At 34.6% G+C, this 12,338-nt stretch overlaps 2 protein-coding genes across 5 annotated transcripts; one reads left to right on the top strand and one right to left on the bottom strand.

The window, feature by feature from the left end:
* Positions 1-1,009: 1,009 nt before the first annotated feature.
* Positions 1,010-2,973, bottom strand: LOC108227008 (uncharacterized). The gene is made up of 2 exons (XM_017402000.2): positions 2,122-2,973; positions 1,010-1,153 (listed from the first exon to the last, which is right to left on the bottom strand). Exons 1-2 carry the CDS (start codon positions 2,438-2,440, stop codon positions 1,137-1,139), a joined length of 336 nt encoding a protein of 111 aa, XP_017257489.1. The 5' UTR covers positions 2,441-2,973; the 3' UTR covers positions 1,010-1,136.
* A 1,339-nt stretch (positions 2,974-4,312) lies between these two features.
* LOC108226961 (protein IQ-DOMAIN 11) lies at positions 4,313-6,740 on the top strand. Of its 4 annotated transcripts, none has more exons than XM_064079068.1 (5): positions 4,313-4,580; positions 4,766-5,101; positions 5,222-5,413; positions 5,527-5,658; positions 5,948-6,740. In XM_064079068.1, exons 2-5 carry the CDS (start codon positions 4,784-4,786, stop codon positions 6,485-6,487), a joined length of 1,182 nt encoding a protein of 393 aa, XP_063935138.1. In that variant the 5' UTR covers positions 4,313-4,580; positions 4,766-4,783; the 3' UTR covers positions 6,488-6,740. The 4 variants fall into 4 exon arrangements, with proteins under 4 accessions (XP_063935138.1, XP_063935137.1, XP_017257446.1 ...); XM_064079067.1 differs by having other exon boundaries at positions 4,738-5,101; XM_017401957.2 differs by having other exon boundaries at positions 4,313-4,643.
* Positions 6,741-12,338: the final 5,598 nt, after the last annotated feature.

Genomic DNA, 12,338 nt, shown 5'->3' with positions numbered 1-12,338 from the left:
TCGAACCAGACTAAAATTCTATATATTCTTAGTCAGCTGGTTATCTATTCATTACATATCGATTGTCGCTCGCTGACTGCATATTTCAAACCTTCACGGCAAACTGACTCTAAAATTTAAATACTTGGTAACTTATAAAATTCAGATATATTAGTCATAACACATATTCATTCCCTCTTCTCTCTAGGTGTGTATTTTCAGTATATTATTCCAATTATAAATATTTTTTGTTTGAAGTATAAATAAAATATTTTTTAGTCATAATCATGAATCAGAATTTTAATCTTAATTTTTTCTTTTAAGAATATATTAACAAAATAAAGTTTTTGACAAAATCACAAGAACGAATGGAGCAACAGTTATCGAAAACCCAATCACAAACAGCCAAACAGGTGATGATTATGTGAAACTTGTCGAGCATCGTTTTGAACTTCTAGACTCGTATTCACTCGTATAAAACGTACACAACTCTTCCAACCCGTCCTTAGTGGTGGTCTCTTTGATTCCAAGACACATTTCTGGATTTGTATAATACAGTTTTGTATTAATGGGTTTTTGTTCCTTCTGTTACGAGAAAAATCGTCAATCATTGAAAGCTTCTTTCCTAATTGATTTTATTTAATTAAAAAAATTTGGTCGGGAGATATGTCATTATCTTCCACTATATTCAGCAATATGTGGGTGTTCAACGAAATCTTACTTTGTCGTAATATAGTTTAAAATTATTTTGTGAGTTCATTGTTTATAATTAGGAATTTTATTCATGGCTTAACTTATAGTTTAACTCATGATATGACTTTTAAGTCAAAATCATATCTGTATTATTTATAAAAAAGTTTATAAGTCAATCTCTAGTTTATAAGGCAGGATATATAATATAAGTCAGTTTTTGACTCATAAGGTAGGACGTGAAATATTCAAAATCTCAACATGTTTTAGTTGCATTTTTTTTAAAATAAAATTAATTTTCACTAAGCAGGCAGCCATAATAGTTTCAAGTTTTGGGTCATACACATATAAAATTATTATATTATAATAATAATAACCAATATATTACAATTTACACAGTTTTATTCCGCAACCACCAAGCCATACATTGTTCCTCTCTCATACATGCACGAGCCAGCTACCACACTTCATGGAACTGTGTAGCCTGCAACACAAAATTTAAGTCAGCAAAAGTCTGAAATCTTTCGAAAAACAAAACGAGCGGTTATGCCATTTAAAATGTGACGGTTAATTTTGTGGGTCGGTTTGACTCTGTTTTTCGTAATGTATCTGAACAACAAATTAACTTTTTTTTTCTTCCTGGCAAACAAATTAAGATATTGTTTGACGTTGCTATTAGGGGTGATCGCGGTCCGGTTTGGTTCGGGTTGGAGGTAGAACCGGAACCAAACCATACATTAGCGGTTTTTTAAAATCTCAAACCAACCCGTGAACCGCAAACCAATTAACCCGGACCAAGCGGTGCGGTTTTTGATGGTTCGGTTAAGCGGATTGATCGGTTTATGACTAATGCTTATAATCAAAGACGAGGATTTATGAATAATACTAGAAAATAAAGTATCATTTTGTCTCCATTTACACAATTTCACGTAGTTAAATTAAAATACAAACTTTAGTTTAATAAAATGCATAAACTTGAATCGAAGTCGTAGATTACTGAATTGATATGATTTGTAGTTGATATTGATAAGTTAAGTAACTAAACAACAACCTAGCAAGTATAAACTAAAAAATGAATATATTTATATAAAATTAATATTTTGTATATATATATATAATATTGAATATTTATATTGTATATATATAAATACGCGGTTCGGTTTTATAACGGGTTGGTTTAATATAAAACCGAAACCAACCCACAAACCACGGTTTTTTAAATTAGTCGAACCGAAACCATAAACCTCATTTCGGTTTCGGTTTGGATCGGATTAATATCGGATTGGTTTATGCGGATTTTGCGGTTTAAACCAAACCATGATCGCCCCTAGTTGCTATTGCAGGCACAATGAGAGTTTTTTTTGTTGAAAAATAGGTGAAAAATTGTTTAGTAAATCTAAAAGCATATTTTCTGCGGCCAGTGACGAACAAATTAGGGATTCTTTAACTTACTTCCGCATTTGGTTCCATGGGCTAATGCTTTCCCGCACGAATTAGCCATTGCGACTGCTTTTTCCATGCTAATGATCTTCTCAACCTGGTCAGTGACGTGTTGACACACGCACGCCAGGTCTACGTTCTTCACAACGTCACAACACTCTTTTGATGGCGCGGCTTCAGGGCCGGACTTTTGAACGTATCGCGCACATTGCTGCATCAGGCCCTGGATGTCGCCTTGGCACTGCCCCGAAACCTGATTGTGGTCACCGAAGAGTAGAGTTATGCAGCACAAGACGAGAAAGACCTTTGAGTGGTGGCTATGAATTGCCATTTTCGAGATGTGGTGTGGTGTGTTTGATCAGATAGATGGTTGACAATATATAGGGGGGAGGTGTGAGACTGACGGTTTGCGATAAGGCCTGATCGCGTGAAGGATTGAACGTTAAAGTTGAACGGATTGATATTACATGTGACACATTTTGAGTTGCGGTTTTGCATGCACAATTTGCTCTGTTGAATTTTGTTTTGTTTGAAATAGTTCAAATTCTGACGCAGTTATGTCTCCAGACTAGAACACGATTCTCATTCCCACTCATGATCCAAACACCCCAAGATGTTACGACAATTCAGCTGTTATGTTTCTGAACTCACTCACGTGGTATTGAATAGTTCCTGAATTCATTGGAACGTTTAGTTATGTGTATTACTTTCTTGCATATTTCACTCAACTGCTTCACTGCATCCTTGCCAGGCTCGCGTTTCATGCTTAGTAAATCTTGTTCGTTTATATAGTACTATTAGGCAAAAGAGCATAAAAGTCCGAGTCCAGACCCTGGATTTCGGTTCAAATAAGCTTACATGGTTGATTACTTGATTACAACTGAGTTGATCAGTTCCAAGTTTCAACATGTTGTGTTTGGTTGCGGTGAATGATAATGGATGGAATGGAATGAGATTTGAACTATAATTTAGTTGAATGTATAATAATTTCATTCTTTCCACCATTCCATTATTATCACAATGCTCCATTCCTTATCATACATATTTTCTACCCAAATCTTATCACACAAAATTTGCACTCACTCATTTTTTTTCAAAGTCCTCCCTCCGACACTCTATTATTTTCTTTTATTTATACTTATTCCATTCCATTTCATTCCCTTCACCCCAACCACACACAACATAATTCTATTGTTTAGTATTCTTTCTTACAGACTGATCTCTGAGTTCCCAATTTGGCAGTTTTCGGAAACTGCAGAAACTCTCTGACAGAAAGACCGCAAAAAGAAACATGTGTAACACACTAAAGTTTTGTTAGTTCAAAATCCCATGAATTAGCCAACCGTCTTCTCTTGGTTGGTGATGAAGTTTAGAATTCAAGTATAGGTGGTAGTAAAACAAGTACATTATAATCGATGGTTCTGAAACGACTATTACTGAATTCATTCCAGTTCTTCAGAACTATAATTTTTTTCAATCTCATTCCATCTCAATCTATGAAACTGAAACATAGATAAATATTAAAGGATTTAAAAATTGTGTATTTATCCGCAATTCATTTCATTAAAATCCACAGACAGACTTCAAGATTATCGTCCACTGCACATATGCCCTCCTCTGGTAAAATCCAAGGTTGGCTCTGTTTTAATCTGGCTTTCTCTAAATGATTGATAAACAGTTAGCCCACTTTTTCTCAATAATGCACTTCCTCTTCCTTGACTTTAAGGATGAGGAAGAAGAGAATTCAAGCACCAAATAATGTTGGCAGTGAGCTATGGCAGTGACCATTCATCAACTACCATGCTTTAATTTCTTGAATAAACGAATCAAATTTGATGATTTCAGGATCAACTAGGCACTAATACAGGGCTTAAGTCTTAACATAACTTACAGGATACTGTAAAGTTTATGATAACTCAAAGTTGAGCATTGGTATATCAGCAAAGGCATGTTTCGAATCCAGAGCACTTGACAAACCTCGTCAGATGGCACTCAAACTACTAAAAATCTACAAATATGTTTCCTAAATGAACTACATAGTAAAGTTAACCTTCTGATTTCCGATTCTTAAACATAAGAATTAAGGCCTGTGGATCAGCAGATTTCGCACCCAAGAACTAAAACATACTAGTTTAATCCAGTTGGAAATTTAGTTTATATATTAATATGGAAATTGTCAATTGAAGAATTTAGGTAGTTGTTCTGAATCTCCAACTATTACCTCTTGTTACCGAGAAAAGAGTGGTTACACTAAAGCCAAGTGATAACGATACCTTTACTTTTCCCCTTCTGCATTTATCTCAAGGACCACATGTTGAACTTAAAATATTGAACATGCAAATAATGAGAAATTCAAACAACTCAACAGAACACAAAGAACAGGAAAAACAGTCAGTGTAGAAGGAAAAGAAGGCCGCTGGTGTCTGAAGTAACTAAGGAAGCTCTATATATGCTACTTGTTTGAATCCTCTGTCAGTGAATTTATTTTTTTATTGATAGGCATTTTTAATGATCTATTACAATGCGAAAATAGGGTTTGATAAATCAAAGCTCTTCTCTCTGATATTTATGATGATATTTGATATCTGGCAAGCTTTGAATATTTACCTAAATTTCTGATTCTTACAGATAATATATCTGCAATCTACATTGACAGAAACAACAAAGGAGAAGGATGTGCTTTCTTGGAAGATTCAGGATCAAGCGATCACCTTCTATTCCAGCTGCATCGCCATCAAGAGATACAGGAGAGGTCGTGCAAGATTCTAATGTACAAATTTTCATGGCTTCTGCAGCTGATGAAATTGCTGCAGACATTTTTGATCAGCCCTCTTGTAGTACTTCTAAATATACTTGTCAGAGAGAAGACGAGTCCCGAGATTTCTCAAGCATTTATTGTAAATACAATGCTCCTCCATTAGTACCTAACTGGAGAAGGTTAATCCAAGAAGTGGCTGCCACCAAAATCCAAAATGCCTTCAGGGGTTATCTAGTAAGTTTTTCAGTTCCTGGAGTCTTTATAGTAATTTAGAAATTGAGGGTTTTCAATGCAGGATGGTAGAAGGAGTGCACTAATTAAGGATTACTTCCCTAATTCATATGGCTGATACAGGCAAGAAAAGTTGCAAGGGCATTAAAGGGAATTGTCAGGCTTCAAGCTACTATCAGAGGCATACTTGTCCGACGACAAGCTAGAAAGACACTTAATAAATTGCAATCAATAGCAAATATACAGTCACAGGTACGCGCAAAAAGAAGCCAAATGTTGGATGATCCGTCTTGTTCCAAAGACAAGGACATTAAGGTATATATAACTTATCAGTGTAATTGGAGTCCATTTCATGAAGAAATGATAACTTGCCAGTGTAATTTCTATGTGTAATTATAGTTTAAAATCTGGTTTTGATGGATATGTAGATTGATTTAAAAAGTCAGAGAAGGTGGGATGACAGTCTTCTGACAAAAGAAGAGGAAAATGATCTTTGCTCAAGCAAGAGAATGGCTGCTATCAAAAGAGAAAGGATAAAACAGTTCTCTTTTAGGAATAGAGTATGTTACTGCCTATTTACGCTAACACATTTCATCTAAAGATTACTTATCTTTGGTATATACACATACTCTTCAATCTGATATGGATTTCCAATGTCACGAAACTAGATGGCATATCTTTGAAATTCCCAGTCATCCCTAACTTTCGGAAGAAATCTGATCTATGATAATTAGAAATGACAGTTTGTGACTTGCTGCATTGAAAGCTAAATCATATATGAAACTTCCTGGTATTATAATTTTAGGAAGGTTCTCATCCACTTTGGTAATTTTTCTCCGGTTTTTTCAGAGGCCAGCAGGACTAGAACAGAACAAAATAGATGGAAGATGGAGATACTGGTTAGAACAATGTGTGGACACTAGGATATCAAAAAGGGAAGATCTGCAAAACTTAGTATCAGTTTTTTCAACTAGGGAAAGAATAAAACACGAAGAACCTGGGAAAGAACAAGTGAAGTCCCAAAATTTACAGAAGCAATGCCACTACAAAGAATCAGAATTGCCAGCCACAAGATTGGTCCATCTTCAAAAGCAACATCCAATTGGAAATAGATATTCTGCTGGAGGAGGATCTCTTGCTGTTCCTACTTACATGGCTGCTACAGTATCTGCCAAGGCAAAAGTTAGATCAATGAGTTCACCAAGACTAAGGCCTATGAGCTTCAACTCGAATTCTGTAACATTCTCTCCTTACAAGCACAAGTCATCACCTATATCTTCAATTAATAGTGATTTGACAACTATAAGCATGTTCAACAGACCTAGCCATCGCTATTCACAGAGATCTCCATGCCTTGAAGGGCCTGTATCTAAGAGAAATTCCAAGTAATTTAGCACTGAATGAACATTATGTAAATTGTTCTCTCCTTCCTGCTTCATATCATGATGTGATTAACAATGTTCATGTGTTTTTCCCTTTACATTTTGGTGATGTGATTCCTTAAATGCTTAAATTTGTGCTTAGATTTTCAAGGATATTACATGCAGTGCTGAGTGCTGCTAGTCAATTTAAGAGCATTCAAGTTGTTAACTTGATCTGAATGAACTATCAAGTGTGAATATATGCAGTATGTATGCCCTCAGTCTTCAAAGGATACATTTATGCAGCCGCTCTTCTTCTTACTTTAAAACTCACACACTAGCATTGTTTCACTACTTTCATATTTTTACTCATTCGTTTCTAAAACAAGGGACTCAATTTCAGTATTGTCATCTAGACCTCTTACTTGGAATATTGAATTCCCATGTTCTTGGTTCCAGTACTGGCGATCAAATTTGGAACCGCTTAAACAGAAGGATAGGTGACTCCTCCCTGAGAAGGAAAACATTTACATTCTCAGTCTCTGCAATCTCATCATATATCTATTTGATTATTATAGTTTTTTAAACATCAAACTCAGTCAATGATGAAATCCAATGGTAAGATCCAACATAGTTTTGGAGGTGAATTGACATCAAGATCCATTGGAGAGATCAACTTCTATATATAAAGTAAACCTTAAATAGTTCAGCTCAGTTCAAAGATAGAAGCAACTTGGTAATAACACAAACTAATCTCGACCAGATAGTGCACGTTCTTGTGCAATAAACATTACCATTAATGCATGTTCATCATACATTATTCTGTGTAAATACACATAAAAGACAATAATATAGTGCAGCAATCATGTTGTACAATCAGAAATGAGTCAGCCTTATTATACTAGTTTCAAGTGTTAATCTGAAGCCTATAAAACCAACACTAAGCATTCCCTGATTTTTTAACTTTTCATTGAACAAGATAAATATTTTAGAAATGGCATTTGTCAAGCTCGCAAGTTTACTGTTGTGCCTTCTTTTAGTCTTCCATGCTTTGAGGGACTCTTCTGCACATGTTGATCTGGGTAAGACAGTAAAGCTTTCTTCGTTGTATTTAAACACACACGCCACAATGAGGAAAACATAGTATATAGTTCAAGCTAGATGAGTTTTTCCATATTTCCAATTGTTTATCTGAGAACCATGGCTAAATTATTTGTGGATTGCCCTCATGTAAAAACAATGTTAGCTTGAGAACATTTGTCTTTGTAAAAAATTGTCCTTCTGATTTTTTGAAAAGGAACATTTTGTACAACTAAAATTCTTCTCACATGACAATAATTCTTGAAGCTGATAATATTGAGAAGGTGAACACTGCATAAAATTAAGAACAATATTTGGATATTGCTTGTTTCAGATCATCATGCTTCAAAAGCTCCTGCTGCAGGACACCAGCATCACGTGAACACTCAGGTTTAAAACTTGGTTTTAAGAAAAATTTAGCTAGAATTCTGAGTGTTTATATATTGCAGTAATGAAGTACTGATAATTATTTGAACCTGAATATTTGAACAGGAACAGGACCGAAACAAAGATATGGAGGCAGCTGAAGGGGGCGTGAAGAACCTAATGAAAATAGATTGGGGGCCAAAGACGCCAACTTAAAGACAGAAGCCTAACATATAAGTGATTATAAAGTCTGATCCATTCTCAGTAGAGTTTGCATATTTAGCTCTAAAATTTGCCTCAGTAACACTAGTGAATCTTTCTTAATGTTTCATGATCTGTGAATCAATGTACTGTCTCTGTTATATTCTGAGCATCAAAAATAAATAATGGCCACATCTGAATGTGTTCTTTTACAGGAATCTTTTTTTAATTAACTTTAGTAAATGGACTTGGCAAATAAACTTAAACTAACTTAACTTGCATGTACTGATCAAAGAACAATTAAATTTAATTTTTAATTGATCAGCACCTCTAAGAAGTCTGCAGTAGTCCCCAACTAAACTTGTATGTGTCACGTAATCAACTCATCCAAATCTTAACACAAGTTGCTTGATACATCCAGAATTTTTTATCTTACATTTTTCCCCATAATACAACAAAAAATAGCCTTGAATCCTTTACTCCAAGGTGTAAAATTGTGCAAGAACTATAAGTATTTTTAAGTTCTGGTATAACAGTGATGTGACAACTATAAGCATGTTCAACAGACCTAGCCATCGCTATTCACAGAGATCTCCATGCCTTCAAGGGCCTCTATCTTAGAGAAATTCCAAGCATTCTAGCATCAAATGAACATGTTGTGAATTGTTCTCTCCTTCCTGGTTCATATTACGATTTGGTTGACAATTTTTATGTGTTTTTCCTTTACATTCTGGTGATGTAATTCCCTAAATGCTTAAATTTGTGCCTTGATTTTCAAAAAAACCGTAGAAAAACTTTATCGAATATTGAATGAGCCATTAATTTAGTTTGAACTCACACACTAGCATTGTTTCACTAGTTTCTTATTTTACTCATTCGTTTCTAAAACAACTGATCTACTTCAGTATGAAATCTAGACCTCTTGCTTTGACAATCAAATTCCTTATTCTTGGTTCTTGTACTTGCAACCAAATTTGGAACTGCTTGACCTGAAGGATAGGTGGACTCCTACATTCTCAGTATCTGCCATCTCATTGAATAATAAAATCAAATGGTAAGATCCGACATAGTTTTGGAGGTAAATTCACATCAAGATCCATTAGAGCGAGCAAATTTTATATAAAAAGAAGACCATGGAATAGATCAGCTCAGCTAGAAGATAGAATCAACTTGGATATAACACACACCAATCTTGAGCGGATAGTGCACGTTCTTGCGCAATAAACATTCATTTAGCGTGTTCATCATACATTATTCTGTGATAAGTACACGTAAAAGACAATAGTTCAGCAGCAATCATGTTGTACATTCAGAAATGAGTCAGCCTTATTATACTAGTGCCAAGTGTTGGAAACCTAGACTTGTTCTTTTCCCCAGATTAATTTGAGCAAAATAAAATTTCCAGTCTGATTACGAGTGCTTATATATTGCACCAATGAAGTGCTGATGCTTACTAGTGTATGAATTTATGAACAGGGCCAGGACAAAGATTCGGAGGCAGCTGAAACGGACGTGAAGAACTTAATGACGAAAGATTGGGGGCCAAAGACACCAACTTAAAGACAGAAGCCTAGCAAATAAGTGATTATAGAGTCTGATCCATTCTCAGTCAAATATGCATACTTAGTTCTAAAGTTTGCCTTGGGAACACCAGTGAAACTGGCTGAATGTTTTATGATCTATGACTCAATGTACTGTCTCTGATGACTTCTTCACAAACCTTCTGAGCATCAAATCTGAATGTGCTCTTTAACAGGAATTTTTTTAATTACCTTTAGTAAATAGACTTAAAAAATAAACTTAAACTAAATGAATCTACATATACTGATCAAAGCACAATTAAATTAAGAAGTCTGCAGTGAGTCAGTGTCCAACTAAACTTGTATGTGTAAGGTAACCAACTCGTCCAAAATCTTAATACATGTTGCTTCACACATCCAGAATTTTTATCTTACATTTTGCTACATTATACAAGAAAAAGTAGCTTAAATCCTTTACTCCAAGGTGTAATTAGTACATTTACAACACGTAGAAATAATAGTTGGGCTTAGTAAATATGTGTAAAACCGAACTATGAGTATGTTTAAGTTCTGGTGTAACTGATCAGAGTGCTGAACTTGAACTTCTTAACATTTTATGGTTCAAGAATATTTCATTTCAGCAGAAAAATCATTTGATTGCATATTGAAATTTGAAGGACTGTCAATAAAGAACATAACATATCTCAATAATGACTGGAGTTCGAGGATCAATCTTCACACCACAAGACTGGGTATAAGCCAATGAATTATCAGATGATAAACTAGTAATTCTTATGGAGCTGGCAAAAACTTTGGTGCAGAGAAGACAGATTAACCTAACACAATAAACAAGTGAAAGATGGTTTCTTACAAGAGTTAATTGCAATTGGCACCCCTTTGGTTTCGGTTTATTGCACATTGCACCTAATAGTTTTGGAAAATACACTTTGCATCCCCAGACTTTTAACCCGTAGACACTTTGCACCCTTTCCGTTAAATTTTGCCGTTACCGTTAACTTTTGCAGGGGCATTTTGGGAAATGTAATTATATTTAATTAAAATTAGATCTTTATTTAAATTTTTTGACCATCTAAACGATATTTTTCGGAAAAACTTAAAGAACGAAAGTTGTAGAGAATAAAAGGATCTTCTTAGAACTATAAGGTTCAAAATTTTCGTAATTCTTTTTATAATTATTATTAAAAAATTCAAAAATTAGCAATCTTGTAAAAATGAACAATCGTTTTTAAATAATTATTTAAATTTTGAACCTTATTGTTTTAAAAAGATCTTTTTATTCTCTACAACTTTCGTTCTTTAAGTTTTTCCGAGAAATATCGTTTAGATGGTCAAAAAATTTAAATAAAAATCTGATTTTAATTAAATATAATTAAATTTACCAAAATGCCCCTACAAAAGCTAACGGTAACGGCAGAAATTAACGGAAAGAGTGCAAAGTGTCTACGGGTTAAAAGTCTAGGGTTGCAAAGTGTATTTTCCAAAACTATTAGGTGCAATGTGCAATAAACCGAAACCAAAGGGGTGCCAATTGCAATTAACTCTTCTTACAAACATCTTTTTGTGTTTGTTGTAGAAATTGAGAGTTAACGAATTAATAAAACACACTGATCTCAACCAGAAGCCACTAGTCCATATTCTTGATCAATAGTTTAACTATTTGATGCATGTTCAAGTAGGCATTTTGTGTTAATTAAACCTAAAACCTAATAATTCAAATCAGTAATCACGTTGTGTGTTTACGAATAGTTAGCCAGCTATTATGCTAGTACAAAAGTTAATCTGATATCTACAAAAGCAACACTAAGCACCCTCTGTTTTCTTCTCCTTTCGTTGTTGAACAAGATAATCAGCTCATATAAAGCAATTTCAGTAACAAATGGCATCCGTGAAGCTTGCAGGTTTACTATTGTGTCTTCTTTTGGTTTTCCATGCTTCGAGGGACTCTTCTGCACTTGTCGACTTAGGTAAAGCTTTCTTCTTCCTTGTACTTGAATATAGACACTAAGTCACTAAGTACTAATGAATGCACACACATGAAATATCGATATTAATATTTGGATATTGCTTGTTTCAGATAAGTATGCTTCACAAGAGTCTGTTGCAGGACACCGGCATCAGGTAACTCTATTGCATTTCAACAAAATTCAGCTAGATACGAGTATTACATATTGCACCGATTAAGTTTGATACTTATTACTATCTGAAATTTCTGAACAGGACCAAGACAAAGATTTGGAGGCGACAAAACAGGAGGTCATGAACCTGATGTACAAAGATTATGACCCCCCGAGGGCAGCAAGTAGCCAGAAGCCCCATAATTAGGTGATTGTAAAGTCTTATCCATGCCCCAGCCCAGTACTAGCACTTAAATTTTTTTGATCCATGGATCAATGTACTATCTCTGTATACTTCTTTCAGAATAAGTTGGAGCATAAATAAAAGTTCTTTCATAAGGAACGTCACCTCTGGTGAAAAGGCCTGACAAGTAAATTTAAACAAACTTAGTTCACATATTAATCCAAGAACCTATGACGTTAATAAATCAACATGTTTAAGAAATTTTCACACCACAAGATGATACGCTAGTAAATTATTATGGAGCTGGAAAACCTCGGTGCAGAGAAGACAGATTTACCTAAAACAGCGAGGCCAGGTGGATTGAAAAGTGTAGCGTAGCAACTACAAGACGCT

This window comes from Daucus carota, chromosome 6 (assembly GCF_001625215.2).
Source record: "Daucus carota subsp. sativus chromosome 6, DH1 v3.0, whole genome shotgun sequence".
Lineage (NCBI taxonomy): Eukaryota > Viridiplantae > Streptophyta > Magnoliopsida > Apiales > Apiaceae > Daucus > Daucus carota.
This window is presented reverse-complemented; position numbering and strand designations above follow the sequence as displayed.